We start from the raw sequence: 15,178 nt of genomic DNA on the forward strand, positions 1-15,178 counted from the left end.
TTTCTGACATGGAAGAATTGTTCATTTTGTGGCTTGAAGACCAACAGCCACATAAACTGTCTGTTACCCTTACCTTGATCCTAGAAAAGGCTTTAAGACTTGATAAAGAAATTAGGTGAAAGTGCTAGTGAACTAGAACCATTTGGGGCAAGTCGTGGGTGGTTTAACAGGTTTAAAATTAGGGCAAACTTACATAACATTAAGGTGAGCAGGGAAGCTACTAGTGTTGACGAAAAAGCCACTGCCTTTATTGAGACATTTGCTGCTATAATTGAGGGGAGCTACTGTGCTCATCAAGGGTTTAATATTGATGAGATCGGATTGTTTTGGAAAAAGATGCCCAACAGAACCTACATCTCCAAAGAAGAGAGAACAAAGCCTGGTTTCAGAGCTGCAAAAGACTGCTTAACGCTTTTGCTAGGAGGGAATGTAGCTGGGGATTTTAAGCTTAAGCCATTCCTGGTCTACCATTCTGAGAACCCTAGAGCATTTAAGGGTATAACAAAAGCTTCTCTGCCTGTTGTGTGGAAGTCAGATCACAAGGGTTGGATAACTGGCAATTTTTGAAGATTGGTTCTTTCACCATTTTGTGCCTGAAGTTAAATTGTATTGCACCAAAAGTAACATTCCCCTCAAAATTTTGCTTGTGTTAGACAATACACCAGGGTAACCAATTTCCGTAGTCGATTTTCATCCTGACAGCAAGGACGTGTTTCTACCTTCTGACACAACCTCCTTGTTGCAGCCAAAGAACCAAGGAGTTACAAGTAACAGTAAGCCATGCTAGTGTATACACTATCAAAACAAAAAGCAGTCAAGTAGTGCTTTAAAGACTAGCAAAATAGTTTGTTAGGTGAGCTTTTGTGGGACAGACCCACTTCTCCAGACTTCCCTAGAAACACTTAAGAAATGTGCCCCAAAGGAACCAGTACCATCAACCTCCTCATCTAATTAAAACTGCCTTTCCACAGGCATCAGTGTTCAGTTAACACTAATTTTATTTTTATTTAATTACTAGTATTGCAACAGTACTGCAACACTGTTGTCTTTTTCCATTGTAAACATACAGTATTTCAGCTACTTTATGGAATAAATACATTTTTTTTGGACTAGCCTGGGAACCTAACCACCATTAATAACAAATATGTTCTGTGTTCTAAACAGCCAACTTACAAATGGTGATATACAGGTTAGACTTTAGTAAAGCATTTGATACAGTCTCACGTGATATTCTTAGCAAAAAACTAGGCAAATACAATTTAGATGAGGCCACTATAAGGTGGGTGCATAACGGGTCTGTGTTAGGACCAGTTCTGTTCAACATCTTCAACAATGATTTAGATATTGGCATAGAAAGTACGCATATTAAATTTGTGGATGATACCAAGCTGGGAGGGGTTGCAACTGCTTTGGAGGATAGGGTCATAATTCAAAATGATCTGGATAAATTGGAGAAATGGTCTGAGGTAAAGAGGATGAAGTTTAATAAGGACAAATGCAAAGTCCTCCACTTGGGAAGGAACAATCAGTTTCACACATGCAGAATGGGGAAACACTGTCTAGGAATGACTACACCAGAAAGGGATCTAGGGGTTATAGTGGACTACAAGCTAAATATGAGTCAACAGTGTGATGCTGTTGCAAAAAAAGCAAACGATTTTGGGATGCATTAACAGGTGTGTTGTGAACAAGACACAGGAAGTCATTCTTCTGCTCTACTCTGTGCCGGTTAGGCCTCAGCTGGAGTACTGTGTCCAGTTCTGGGCACCACCGTTCAAGAAAGATGTGGAGAAACTGGAGAGGGTCCAGAAAAGAGCGACAAGAATGATTAAAGGTCTAGAGAATGTGACCTATGAAGAAAGGCTGAAAGAATTGGGCTTGTTTAGTTTGGAAAAGAGAAGATTGAGGGGAGACATGATAGCGGTTTTCAGGTATGTAAAAGGACGTCATAAGGAGAAGGGAGAAAACTTGTTCTTTTTGGTCTCTGAGGACAGAGCAAGAGGCAATGCACTTAAACTACAGCAAGGGAGGTTTAGGTTGGACATTAGGAAAAAGTTCCTAACTGTCAGGGTGGTCAAACAGTGGAATAAATTGCCAGGGGAGGTTGTGGAATCTCCATCGCTGGAGACATTTAAGAACAGGTTAGATAGATGTCCATCAGGGATAGTTTAGACAGTACTTGGTCCTGGACTTGATGGCCTCTCGAGGTCCCTTCCAGTCCTAGTGTTCTATGAAATGAACTCTTTGAACACAACCCACTCATAACTTGGTTGTACATATGTGTCTTTTTTTTTTGTTTGTCAGAAAGGGATTTGGATAAGGCCATGCTGCATTTGAGCAGGGTCACAATAAACCAGATTTCTTCCCCTTCCCTAGTTTCCTCCTCAAAAATGGGGAAAAAGCAACCTTCATAAGTGAGGCAGTATTATTGCTGGCTCTTTCCGAGCAGAGTCACTTTGCTTTGTCATGTGATAAATATGAAAAACAGATGCGGGCATGAGAAGGTATGATTCTGCTATGTTGGGCAGATTGATATTCAAGAAAAAAAACTAAACTATTCTAAAAATATTCTGAAGAAGCAAATGACATTGAGAACATGCTATAATTAAGAGTTTCTCATCGTTTAAGTATTTAGTCAGACTTTTTATGGGTATGTTTTATCTGACCCATCTCTTGCCAGAACAACGTCCCACAGTTGAAGAAGCCAAGCCCTCTGACAATACCATCTGTGCAGCAAGGTGTTTATTTCCAGGATGCACGTATCACTGTCCAGGCCTTTACCCTCAACTAAGAGGATGTATGAACACCATCTGCATCCCCTGCCTCTTCCTTTTTGCGCGCTCAGCCCTGCAGTCAGTCCTTTCACATATTTGCTTTCCTTGTGCTGCTGTGTGGCATGGTTTTCCTCAAATTAGATTACAAATGTGACCATTTATTATGTCATACTACCTGAGACACCAGCTGATAATGAGGCCCAGTTGTACTCTCACTTCATAGTGATTTTAGTATGGCATGACAACTGAATTAAAGTAACAGAAAACCCACAAATACTTAGTTTTTAAAATTGAGGATGTTTCAGAATAACCTGTTTACTGACTGACTTGCATGTTTTCTCAAGGATAAATTCCTTTTAAGAGGCCACAAAACTATCTTTGATCGGATTAAGTCTGTCTCACAAAATAAGCCTCTAGATCTTTTACCCCCTCCCCCACGGAAACAAAAGTTTGTTTGAGTACCTCTTGGAAATAAATTTGACCACCTTTGGACTATTCTGAATGTATAATTGTTTTAATGCTTTCTAGTGTCAGCTACAGCTATTGAAGCTGAAATTGCAGAACCAGATTTTCCTCACAGTAGATCAACATGATGAATAAAACAGGATGGGCTAGAGCTAACTATTGCAATGTTGTCATTTGCTCTTTTTTTGGACTATAAGCTCTGAGACAGAGTCTCATCTGTACTGTAGAGCATACCACACATATGCCTCTAACACCATTAGATAGAATTCTTTCCTCCCTTTACAAATGTTTTAGCTTTCCGTCTACAGTCAAACAAGTTTCCCTTGTCCCCCCACAAATGCAACATGCTTAAACAGTTTATTTTCAGAATATTTCATTCTTTATTTAGTCACTTTTGCATTCAATGAAGTATCTAACTTAATACTCTGCCTTTTGGTAAAAGAGGGCCCCAAAAGGTGCAGGTTTTGCCTAAACCATGAATTGTAGTTTAGAAAAAATATGTAGATCTGAACTTTCATTTACAAAAGTCTGAATGCAAACATTCAACATTAAATAATAGCCCAAGAGTACACTGGTGAAAAAATATAGGCATGGAGAAGTTACAAGGTACCATGAAAACATGAGGGAACTCAGGCAAAATGTTTTGTACAATTCACTTATAAAATCCCATTAAAAATCACTCCAAAGTGTTAAACTATAAATGGCAGTATGTTTTCTTTGCACATAGGAATTCTCCTACCTGCAACATACAAAAAATAAGTGTGTCACTTATTACATTTTTGTATAATTAACTTCAGAGACAAAACAGTTAATTGCAAATGTATGCAGCACACTGAAAATACATGAAAGTAAGATTTGCAGACACTCAGAACTTTGCTGTTCAGGAGGGGGTATATGGGTGAAGCAGAGGATCCTGCCCAGGGTTCACTCTAATTTTTTGCATCCATGGATGAAATAAATTTTGTTATGTGCAACAAGGCATACAGGGATGTGCACCACCAGTAGAAACATGCTGCCAGCTGTGGACACTGCTAATCACTTGGCAACACCTGAATTTCTCCTGGGTAGGCACGCAAGTGCTCAGCTTACTGGGAACACTAATTCTCACCTGGAGGAGTGTAAGAAGGCGTGCAGAATATGGGAGGGGGTTGTGACTTGGGGCAGGAGTGCAATCAAAGGTGCAGGGGGTTTGGGCTGTGATCAGGAGCAGAAGTGTAAAATGGGACGTAAGGTCTAGGACGAAGTTGTGATCTGGGACAGGAAGACATACAAGGATTTGGGTTGAGACCACAGAAAGGGAATTGGGTTGCAAGGTCTGGGAGGGTGTATGGGTGCATGAGCAGGGTTCAGAGAAGCACATGGCCGATTCAACCTGCTTTTCTGAGTGGAGTGTGGAGGAGGGTCATGCCAGGAACCTGGCTAAGGCTCCTGTTGGGTTGCAGGCCTGGTTTTGCCTGCCCCTGTTGTATCCTAAATAATGCGAACAGTATGATGCCTGCAGTTCGCCATTAACTCTTTGGTGCCAGCAAGGAGAGCCTGACACAAGTTAAACCTCTTTAGTCTGGCACACTCTCATCCAGCCACATCCATGATCAAGCATGATTTTAATTGGCCATACATGATAAATCTGACTAAGTCTCCGGTGGTCCCATAAAATTTGTTTACAGTTACCAGTCCTGGGTCTCAGTGTTCTGTGCTGTTATTTAGCTATGTTTTACTCCTAAATGTCTTCTAAAAGTCCAGTAAGCAGTGGAAGTGCTGTTAATGTTGCTAAACAATACTGACCTCCTGTGGTCTGGCTAATTCTCTCATTCAGCACCAGTTAAGGGTGCCGGATTAGAGAGGTTCAACCCGTACTTGTTTTCCAATACCTGTGCATGGGTGCTATGCACTCATCTGAGTTTCTGCTCGTAAATCTCATCTTCATCAAGTAATTAAAACAATCGTGTAAACATGGTCAGGTTCTGCTATCTATCAGAAACAAGATTCAAGTAACCTGCAAAAATAACTTTTATTAAGTCTAACCTAAAATAAATCATCATTAATGTTAAGATTCACTATACATTCTCCATTTTCATTACATACTATGGCAGCTCTATGGTAAAGAAAATATGCATACAAAAAGCTGTCCTTACATACAAAATAAATGGATAAAAATGAACTTAGTAAATGTGTTCTGTATTATACTGTTTTACATACTGCAGATTCTCTTTGGTATCAATTAATGATACTGACAAGATGCTCTGTATTGGATATCTAATTACATTTCAGGTACTGTAAACAATGGTTCCTGGGTTATCTGTGTTTACAGATATTTCAGTAATTGAAATCTTTGGAATCTTTTTAAGTATATGTCTCTGAATCCTTAAAAGTTGCATGGGTTCCACAAACTCTATTGTGTAAACTTTCATAGTCAGAAGAGATTTCTTTCAGTTTGGCTGGGTGCTGCTCAGACTGATTGCACTATCCTTATACTTCACTAGACAGTCTCGCAGCGGACCTTAATTGTTACTTAAAAAGGCTACTCTCATTCCACTGTTGGGGCTCCACTGAGCTGAAATTGTGGTACTTCAATAATGCAGACAAATGTTCTCCAAAATGACTATAAACTGATACTCAAGTCTATTTCAAACATGAACTTAGACTTGAAACCAAGCAATCAAAAGACAAAAGATCTACAATGCCAAAGAGCACCATAAAAATATTACAAAAAACTAACGCCTGAAAAAACTTAAGATACTTGAACACACAAGTGCGTATGTTAATCAGCGTGCCCAAGAATAGCTGTGCATTCCACATAGTTTCGGATATGTTTACTAACACATTAGCTGTCTGATTAAGAAAGCACACTATGGCTATGTCTACACTAGCCCCAAACTTCAAAATGGCCACACAAATGGCCATTTCGAAGTTTATTAATGAAGCGCTGAAATGCATATTCAGCGCTCCATTAGCATGCGGGCGGCCGAGGCACTTCGAAATTGACACGGCTCCTTTTCGAAAGGACCCCGCCTACTCTGAAGTCCCCTTATTCCCATGAGCCCATGGGAATAAGGGGACTTCGAAGTAGGCGGGGTCCTTTCGAAAAGGAGCCCCGTCAGGATGAGCCGCGCGGTGGCGAGCCGTGTCAATTTCGAAGTGCCGCAGCCGCCCGCATGCTAATAGAGCGCTGAATATGCATTTCAGCGCTTCATTAGTAAACTTTGAAATGGCCATTTGCGTGGCCATTTCAAAGTTTGGGGCTAGTGTAGACACGGCCTATAAAAAAATCAGTGACGTAAAAAAAAAGTCTTCTAGAATCACCTAGTAAAAATCATACAGAAAGTGGAAGTTTTGGCTCAAAGATACCTTTTTCTTTTTAAAAACTACTCTTGTCAAATTTCTGCAATAATATTCTATGAATTTGGCTGATAAGAGACACCGAGTTTCTTTTCCTACATATCATACAAATTTGCTGAAAAATCAAAAGACCAATATTTAAAGTCTGATAATGTGGTACAAATTGTAAATTGAGCTACTGTTACATAAGCAAATGCATTCCCCTTAAAAAGCTTCTTTATCATCTTAAATATCCAAGAATGGGTGGAAACCCTTACATAGGAAGAGAGAAGAGCTTTTGTCTCTAACTCAGAGTTTAAAGTATCTTACATATATTTAATACAAAATAGTTTTAAGAAACATTAAGCATACTGATTCCAATGGTACCAACGCACTCCAGCAATAAAGTAACTGGAACATTGTTTGAGGCTGCAGTGTGGAGAGATCTGAAGGCTTAAGCAGCTGAACTGCTGTTTCTTACTTATCTCAGTACTTGTCTACTTTCACATATGCAATAGCTTTCATAAAGCAATCCAGCAATCATTACAATTACATTATCTCAAGAACACATCCACTGATCCTGAATGGGTGAAATTCCCTTGATGCAGTCAGTGAGCGGTTGAATAGGGAAGTCTAGTCTTTTTTGTTGTCCCTTTTGAAAATGCTTCGGCCAGTGGATTCTATTTAGCTCATTCAGCCCATACTTGGATACCCTTTTACGCCTTAAGATCAGTTTCATGGTATTTCCCTTCTGTCCATATGGTCTGTATTGTGGCAATTACCTCTCTAAGGTTGTGACCAAACTAGCCCCTCCTTTCAGTTTGGGAAGAAGGGGGTTCTGAAATCAGGGGGGTCGTTTTGAAAGGCCCCCGTCTTTATGGGCGGCATGTGTTTTGAAACCGGCAGTTTCTAAGCACATGTGACCATCATTATGCAAACAAGGCACTGCATATTCATGGTAGCACCTTATTAGCATACTCCAAAGTGCCACATTACTTTTGGAGGGGGTAGTGTGGCCACAGCCCAAGAAGGGTTAGCTGAACTAGGAAGCTACTCTGTTGAACCAGCTGATGATGTTTTACATTCTGTAAAAGAGGCCTCAGACATTACCTGACTTTACATCTAGGTACAGCTCCTTCACCAGAATCAAGAGTGTGCAATGCTCATACTAATCTTACACAACAAGTCACAAATCTGGCATAAACTAGGGCACTAACTATATATATCTATATCTCCATCTAGATCTCTATTATCAGGAGTACCAGTTCTATATGGAAAACAACAAGTAGTCTTGTGGCACCTTATAGATTAACAGCTATTATGGAGCATAAGTTTTCGTGGACAAAGACCCGCTTCATCAGCTGCATGAGTGGGGGGGGGGTGTGTTTCAGAGGGGTATTTAAAGAATGGGGTCCCAGAATAAAGAAGGGCCAGAGCTGACAAGGTCTATTCAGCACGGTGGAAATGGAAGTCTCAAGTCATTGTTTGCGGCTTATCTGAGATACAGAGGAAAGAACGTTCACAAAGAAACCATCACTCACTGGAAACAACACATGGACATTTGGCTTAATTCTGGGGTTTGTTTATATGCAGTTTTTGTACTGCTTTAAATTGCATCAGTTTAGAAGCCATTATAGTTAAATTGCAGTTAGCCTGTAGCATGGATGAAACCACAGCAAAAGCTGTACCATCTAGCACTCTACCAGCCAGAAAGCTCTATGAACTGGCATTTCTGATTTTCATTGAAAGCCTGGTTTATGGACCCGTCATCATGGGACCAACAGTTTCCTTGGAATTGGCGACAACGTGCCTGCTGCTGCTTCTAGGCAGAGGAATGATCATGGGGTTCCATCCCTCCCTGAGTGCTGGCTCAACAGCTCTCATTGGCTGGGAACCATGGCCTGCGAAAGCTGTGAGGGAGGCACCTGCAGGTGGAGGCAATATGCAGAGCTGCCTAGCTGTGCCTTCGCTTACCAGCAGTAGCATGGACATGCCGACGTTTGTGGGGAGCTGCTCGAGGTGAGCACTGCCTGGATCCAGCCCAGAGCCCCCTCCTGCACCCAAATTCCCTCCCCCTTTGTTAAACGGGCTTTTGGACTTACTGTCACGCCCCATGCTAGATAAAGTTTCTACTGCATACTGGTAAACTGAACCAATACAATTAAAGCAGTGATTTCAAACTCTCGAAAGAAGTAATGTTAAGTAGAAGAGTTTGTCATAGTAGGCCCCTGAGTTCTGGTCCCTGCTCTGGCAGAAATGATACTCTGCAACCTCTTAGATCTGTGGTGTCCAATACGTTCACCACTCGTCACGTGTGGTGAACAGGACACTGTGGTTTGGCTGTTCTGGGTTCTGAAGCCACAGACCTGCACACGAGTGACCTCCACCCACTCCATGCTTGGTGGGACATGCATGTGATGGCAGTGGCAACTTGGGTTGCCGTGCAGCTTCAGCCCCCGTGGCTCTGGCCCCTGTCACAGCTCCATCCTCCTGCTGCTGCGAGGATCAGGCCCCGCTTCAGCTCAGGCTCCCACACAGCTCCAGTGCAGCTCCTGTAGCAGCAGCTCTGGTGAGTCGCCACGTACAGGTTGTGTGTGCCTGGCTCTATGGGAGGGAAAGGGAATTCAGTTAGAGTGGGGGGTGGGGAGCTGGGGGTGCCTGGCTCTGGGGGAGGGGAAGGGCACCTATTTAGAGTGGGATAGGGGCATGGCAAATATGGAAAGACAACAACTACAAGTGTGGCAATCCTTGAATTACTGCTGGACTCCACTGTCTTAGCTCTTCAGTTAACTCATCTGAAAAGCGCTGGGGAAATATCCCTAGTTATGTCTTCCACAATTATAGCTTGGGGTGCTTCATAGCCCAGAACACCAGTCAGTAGAAGAGGGGAGATGAAATTAGGGTCTTCTGGTTCTCACTCCAGTGCACCTCTGCTCAAGCCAAAGGTTATTTTGATTGGGAGATCTCACTTTCCAAACCTGATAAGTTGATTGCCAAAATATGACGACTTTTATTTTTGGTGATGCAAGAGTTGCTAATACTTCAGAAGGGCTGAAAGATTTCAGGGAAAAAAGGCTTTGCAGCTCCAAAGAAGGCATATGAGGTTTTTTGTGACTTCTGAAGTTAGTAGATGCTTCAATTTAATATAAAAGTAGTACAAAATTTGGTGAGATACTGTCAGACTTCTGAAAAGTGAGATTTTTGGATCATTAATTTCCTTTCACAGATATATTTGCTAGCGATTAGAGCATGCACAAAAATTCTCAGATCCCCTCCCTCTTTGGACAGTACTTGAAAGTATACAGGAATATGTACTGTTTTAACCGCAGAGATGATTTAGGGTCCCTGTCAGAACAAAATCCTGTCCCATTTTATCTCTACCATATCCACAAAATTACCCATTTAGATCTGAAAGCAATCAGTGCAGGAGCAAAAACATAGAGCTAGGTCCCTTCTCTTCTGACAGATGGCTCTACTGACTCCAGTCCCAGTTTCAAGAAGAACCAGTGCACCTATTCAGGATCAGCAGATACTTGTCAATGTCTTTATCCCAGTATATGGTCAAGGACATTTTTCAAGTTTGGTGGGTGCAATGTCAATACCACTGAAAATAAGTAGCATTAGTAGTCTTTGTTTAATATACAAGATACGTCATTTGCTGTGGTCTCAAGCTTTGGATGGACTATATTTCCAACGTAGGAGCTGTACAACTTGCCTTCATGAACAAGATAAAGAATTACATAAAGTGCTCATTTCAGCTATTTTTCAGCCAATTCCACTTAAAATGGAAGTTAAAAAAAAAAAAAGGACAGACTAAAGCATACAATAAACTTTCAATGTGTTCCCCAACTGCATGAACCAACATTTACATTTAATCACAGACACCTGAACTGTGTCTAAAATGGTACTTCAGACCCAACAATAAAAAACCCTTCTGTCTTTATTAAAAAGCTAAAGCAAGTACAAAACAATGTTTATAAACCAACAAGTCTCCAATATAAAAAGCAGTAATCTTCCCCAGTTCCATTTTCAAACACAGTATAATACTTAACATAAGATTTCTGATGCCACCTCAACCATGCTGCCCTCTTACTGCCTTGTACATAATCATTTTGCACCTCTTAACAGAAAAAATGTAGTAATTTGTCAGCTCCTTTTTGGATTGGCAATATTTTGTTTGTTGAGAGGCAATTGTAAGAAAAGTAAAATTATCATTAAGGTTAATATATCGAAATGGAACTTCACTTTATAGAGTTACATACCTGATATGATTAAAGAAATTAAATTCCTAGGATGCCCAATCCTGAAGCAATCAAGTGAAGGCCATGTGAAAGAGCTTTACTTGCTCAGCATTATGCTGCAAAAAAGCAGTGCTGAAAGGAGGAGTCCCACAGCACTACAGAGCCAGAGTACTGGGATAGTAAGTGTGTGACCAGCTACCACTAATATTAGGAAGAGGTGAGGATACATCTTGCTGCTCTTCCCCTACATGGGGTTTGGGCTACATGTAGCTACACCGTGGAGATGCATGGGCCATGCCCTGTGTTTGTGGGCACCACACCCACTTTTCCCCTTTCCTGGTCCCGTGGAGACTGGCCATGGAAGTAACTTCAGCTGTGCACAGAAATTTGGGATCTGCCTGTTTGGGTCTTGGCAGATCTATGCTCCCAGTGCAGCAATGCATAGTTTCTGCTCTGTTTGGGCCTTGCTCACCCAGGCAGCACACTTCAGGATTTGGCTCTTTTGTAGCAGAATATAAAGTCAATTTTGCATAAATGCACATTAATAATCTTAAGGCATCTGTCTTACTTCCCTGCTCTGCAACAGTGCTTACAAACATCCACTGTACTGTACACAGTTTCTCATAAATCTTCTTTAACATGTTCGCACTGTTCCATTTTACTGAGCAACTGCTTCCAAACAAAATTAATATTCAAGCACAAATGTGTTGTAGAAACCTAATTAAAGGAAATAAATTAATTAGAGGAAGTATAACATTAATAGAAACTAACCTACATGTTTGTTTACATCTTCCTATTTTCCAAGTAATTCCACAAATAAGATTTTAAAACATCTATTTTCAAGCTCTCTGCCTACAGGAAGATCCTGAATCAGAAAAGTACTTAAGTATGTACTCATCCCTATTCAGGGCAGCTTAAGCACAAGCTTCTATGCTGTCCTAAACAGTACTGCTTTCCTAAATCAGTTGTATTCTCTTCTACAACAGTTATCCAGCTTCCTGAAAGGACCCTATTAATCCTGCAGAGTTAGTGTCTATGGCAACCAGGGAAGTGCAATGTGGAACTTGCAAAACATGATGCCAATATATGAGTCCTGTAAAGTCTCCTTAGCATTATAAAATGGTACATCATAGCAGTTTTGTGTCTACATGCAATCTGTTGCCTTTACAAATACTTCCTCACTGCATATTTCTCACAGAATTTAACTGGCCTTTTTTAAAAGTCATTATTGCAGTCTAAATTAATCATCATAAATGATGAGTTTTCATGTGTGCGGCAGCACTTTGTATTTCCCAAATATCAAATAAGGAGACACAGAAACCTTTCCATACTTCGAAAAGTGTTACTATCCATTTGACGGATGACTAAGCTGACCCTTTTATTCTGTGTACAAAGATTCCTCATTGAGGCAGAATTCACATCACACCCACTATGTCTCTTACTTCATAAGCAAGAGCAAGACAAATCAATACATTGTTTAGGAAAAGCTGCTCCAGAAGAATGCATTTAGCCTGGAATTGCATCTGCAGCAAGTTCCTTCACTGGGTGGGTAAGACTGGAATTCTTTGGCATGCTTGCAGACCAAACTGTGGGAAAGGACTGAGTCTCTTCAGCCCACAAATCTACTGCTACGGAGTTTGCGCCATCTATCTGCTTCTCTGTTTCCATCTTCTCCCTCACCACTTGTTAGGGTGCTGGTGCAGGAACCTCATGCTCAGCTCTACAAATGAGCCTCATTTGTCCACCTGATTCTGAAGTTTATTCTTACTTAGGGAAGGCTGAACTCACTTAATATTGGACCTTAATTAATTCTGAAGCAAATTAATGAGAGGCAAGGTTTTCTGCTGTTTAGAGAGAGAGAGAGAGAGAGAGAGAGAGAGAGAGACTAGCCACACCTCCTATATTACTATGGAGAGAGAAAGCTATATAGACCTACACCTCTAGCACTGTGGATGCACTGAAGAGTGAACTTTTTATTTAGTAACTCTGACAAGTTCTCAGAGTGCACATACTGGATGCTGTAAGGCATCAAATAGCCAGATGTAATTCATTCACTGTTTGTGTAAAATCAATTACATTCAACTTACCTTTTTCTCATTGAGATAGTTGATCATTAACAGACTGAGATCAGCTTTCCAATGAAACTATAACATGCTTTTTTGCACCTAAAAAGTATATATTGCAAAAGAGAATAGTGATAACAGTGTCACTGGCTTTGAACCACAAAGTTTATGGCTACATATATTTATCCCTCTTACCAACAGAGACTGGTCCAATAAAAGATATTGGGTCACTCACCTTCTCTATTTTAGAGAAGTAATTTTCTCTCCCTTTAAACCAAATCACAAAGTCACCCCAAACTATAGCATCCAGAACAGGAGCCTAGAAAGTTGGAACTCTTCAACTATCTTAATGAACAAGTCTGATTTGGCTTAGATTATGAGGCACAAGTTCGCCTCACTCTAGAAATAAAGTATTGATTTGATGCCTTTTGACAATTTCCACCCACTAATATATATTTTAAACTATACCAGATGAGAGATGAACCTCTACATTATAAATTCTACCTGATTTAACATTTTCTTCTTGTGAACCACCTTCCACCCACTGACTTTCATTGTCCAACAGTCGATTTTGTGACTCACTGAGTGGCCTGGTAGGAAAAGGCTGACTGGCTCCAGAGCTGAAAACAGAGTACACAGAAGTATTGCACACTGTTATATTTTGTAATAACTACACAAGTCATAACTGGAATAACCGATATAAATGGAAATTAAGTATATTTTTGCCCATTTGAAACTTAATTCATGTATAGACTGGCTTCAGAGAAAAAACAGCTTTTGTCTCGACTCTAGAGTGGTGAAGACCACTTACTATTCTCATGGGGAAAATGTAAAATTGACCAGTGAGGAATACTTTGTTCAGAATCTCATCCTGCATACATCTTGTGATTTCTCCTAGGTAGTTGCCATATAAATTATGAAAATAATAACCAGCATATTCTTGAAAAAGAAAAAGCAGCATATAATAATGGGACAAGTAAGTATTATGGAGCACCATTCAGCATGCATGTAATGCAACAGGCTACTGCATTATTTGCTCTATAAACCTGCTCTACTGTTTAAGATTCAGCAAGTTCCTAGTTTTAATCTTCATTTATCATAATTTATTTTATATGAGCTGCCTTTTAACTTCTCCAAAGCCCATCTACTCTAGTAAACGGAACTCCTGCCAACAATAATTTTAAGCCAAACTCAAGCATTAGCCTAGACTAGAAAATAGCACTTCACAAAGATGTAGTTACATGTACACATACAAATCTTCACCACTTCTGTTTCAGCTTTTTGAAGAACTACTGACAACAGTTTTATCCTCTTTAAGCTAGCGCACTTTTCAATATTAGCAAACTAATGAAAACTGTCAGCAGCACTTAAATTTCTTCATATAGGAAGGGCTTGAGTGTCCCCTTGTTTATACATTTTCCAGATGAGGTGACACGGTAAAAAAACCAAACCAATGTCATTTGTTACTTTATATACATCTACTTCTTTCCGAGCCTCCTCTGAAATAATATTATTTTAGTCTTTTCATTTCCATTCTCAAAGGCCTTCAAATTTGCTAATCTTTGGAACTTCTGTATTCTGCTTGAGCAGTAGCCAAATTTGAAAGTGCTCAAGGTGAAGAGGTATTATCAATATACCCATTTACAGTATCTGTATTAGTTTCTATCCCTTTAATATTGTTTTGAAAATAACTTACTCCTTACTTATTTGATCACTGCTTTGGATGGCAGAGACATCTTCACTGTATTGTCCCCTATGATTCTTCCAGCCATCCTATCCACCTATGAAGGATTACAAACTAATTCAGGACTTAGGAATGGATGCAACTAGTTTACAGTGGCCTTTCAAACTCACACTATGCTTACTTGCCTGATAAAAGATTAAGTGAGATGTAAATAAAAGCACAGAAATATAAAACAAAAAATGGGTGAAAAAATACCTTTTAGCAGGTTCATTTTGGCTTGAGACAGCAAGTTGCTCTGGATCCATAATCACTAGACGAGTTGGAAAATTACACCCATCACCCAAGCTACATGATGAAGGAAACATTAAGTCAATAAATATTAGTGGTGTGTTAATACTAGCTGTATGCAAATCAGGCATCACAAGTCAGAACTAGGTAGCTTAAATGCTGTGCTGCACTCAAAACCCCAGAGAAAACAGGAATGGCACGTAGGTCTCCTGCATGCTAGTGCAAGGTTCTATCACTAAGCTATGTGGCCACGTCATTTAACACTGAAGACCGTTTGAGTTTTCAGGCAGGCCTATGAAATAACTTTTGCCCTTTTCCACCTAAATAGATTACTGTCTGTCATGA

General features: G+C 40.3%; 1 protein-coding gene across 1 annotated transcript in view; it reads right to left on the minus strand.

The window, feature by feature from the left end:
- Positions 1-6,391: 6,391 nt before the first annotated feature.
- The window catches only part of ZDHHC20 (zDHHC palmitoyltransferase 20), a 68,956-nt gene continuing 60,169 nt past the window's right edge, over positions 6,392-15,178 (minus strand). The window contains exons 10-13 of the mRNA XM_074985437.1: positions 14,801-14,890; positions 13,366-13,481; positions 12,886-12,963; positions 6,392-11,515 (exon numbers count right to left, since the gene is read on the minus strand). Of these exons, the coding sequence (XP_074841538.1) occupies positions 12,926-12,963; positions 13,366-13,481; positions 14,801-14,890 (244 nt within the window). The 3' untranslated portion in view covers positions 6,392-11,515; positions 12,886-12,925. The remainder of the gene's footprint in view (positions 11,516-12,885; positions 12,964-13,365; positions 13,482-14,800; positions 14,891-15,178) is intronic.

This window comes from Carettochelys insculpta, chromosome 1, assembly GCF_033958435.1.
Source record: "Carettochelys insculpta isolate YL-2023 chromosome 1, ASM3395843v1, whole genome shotgun sequence".
Classification (NCBI taxonomy): domain Eukaryota; kingdom Metazoa; phylum Chordata; order Testudines; family Carettochelyidae; genus Carettochelys; species Carettochelys insculpta.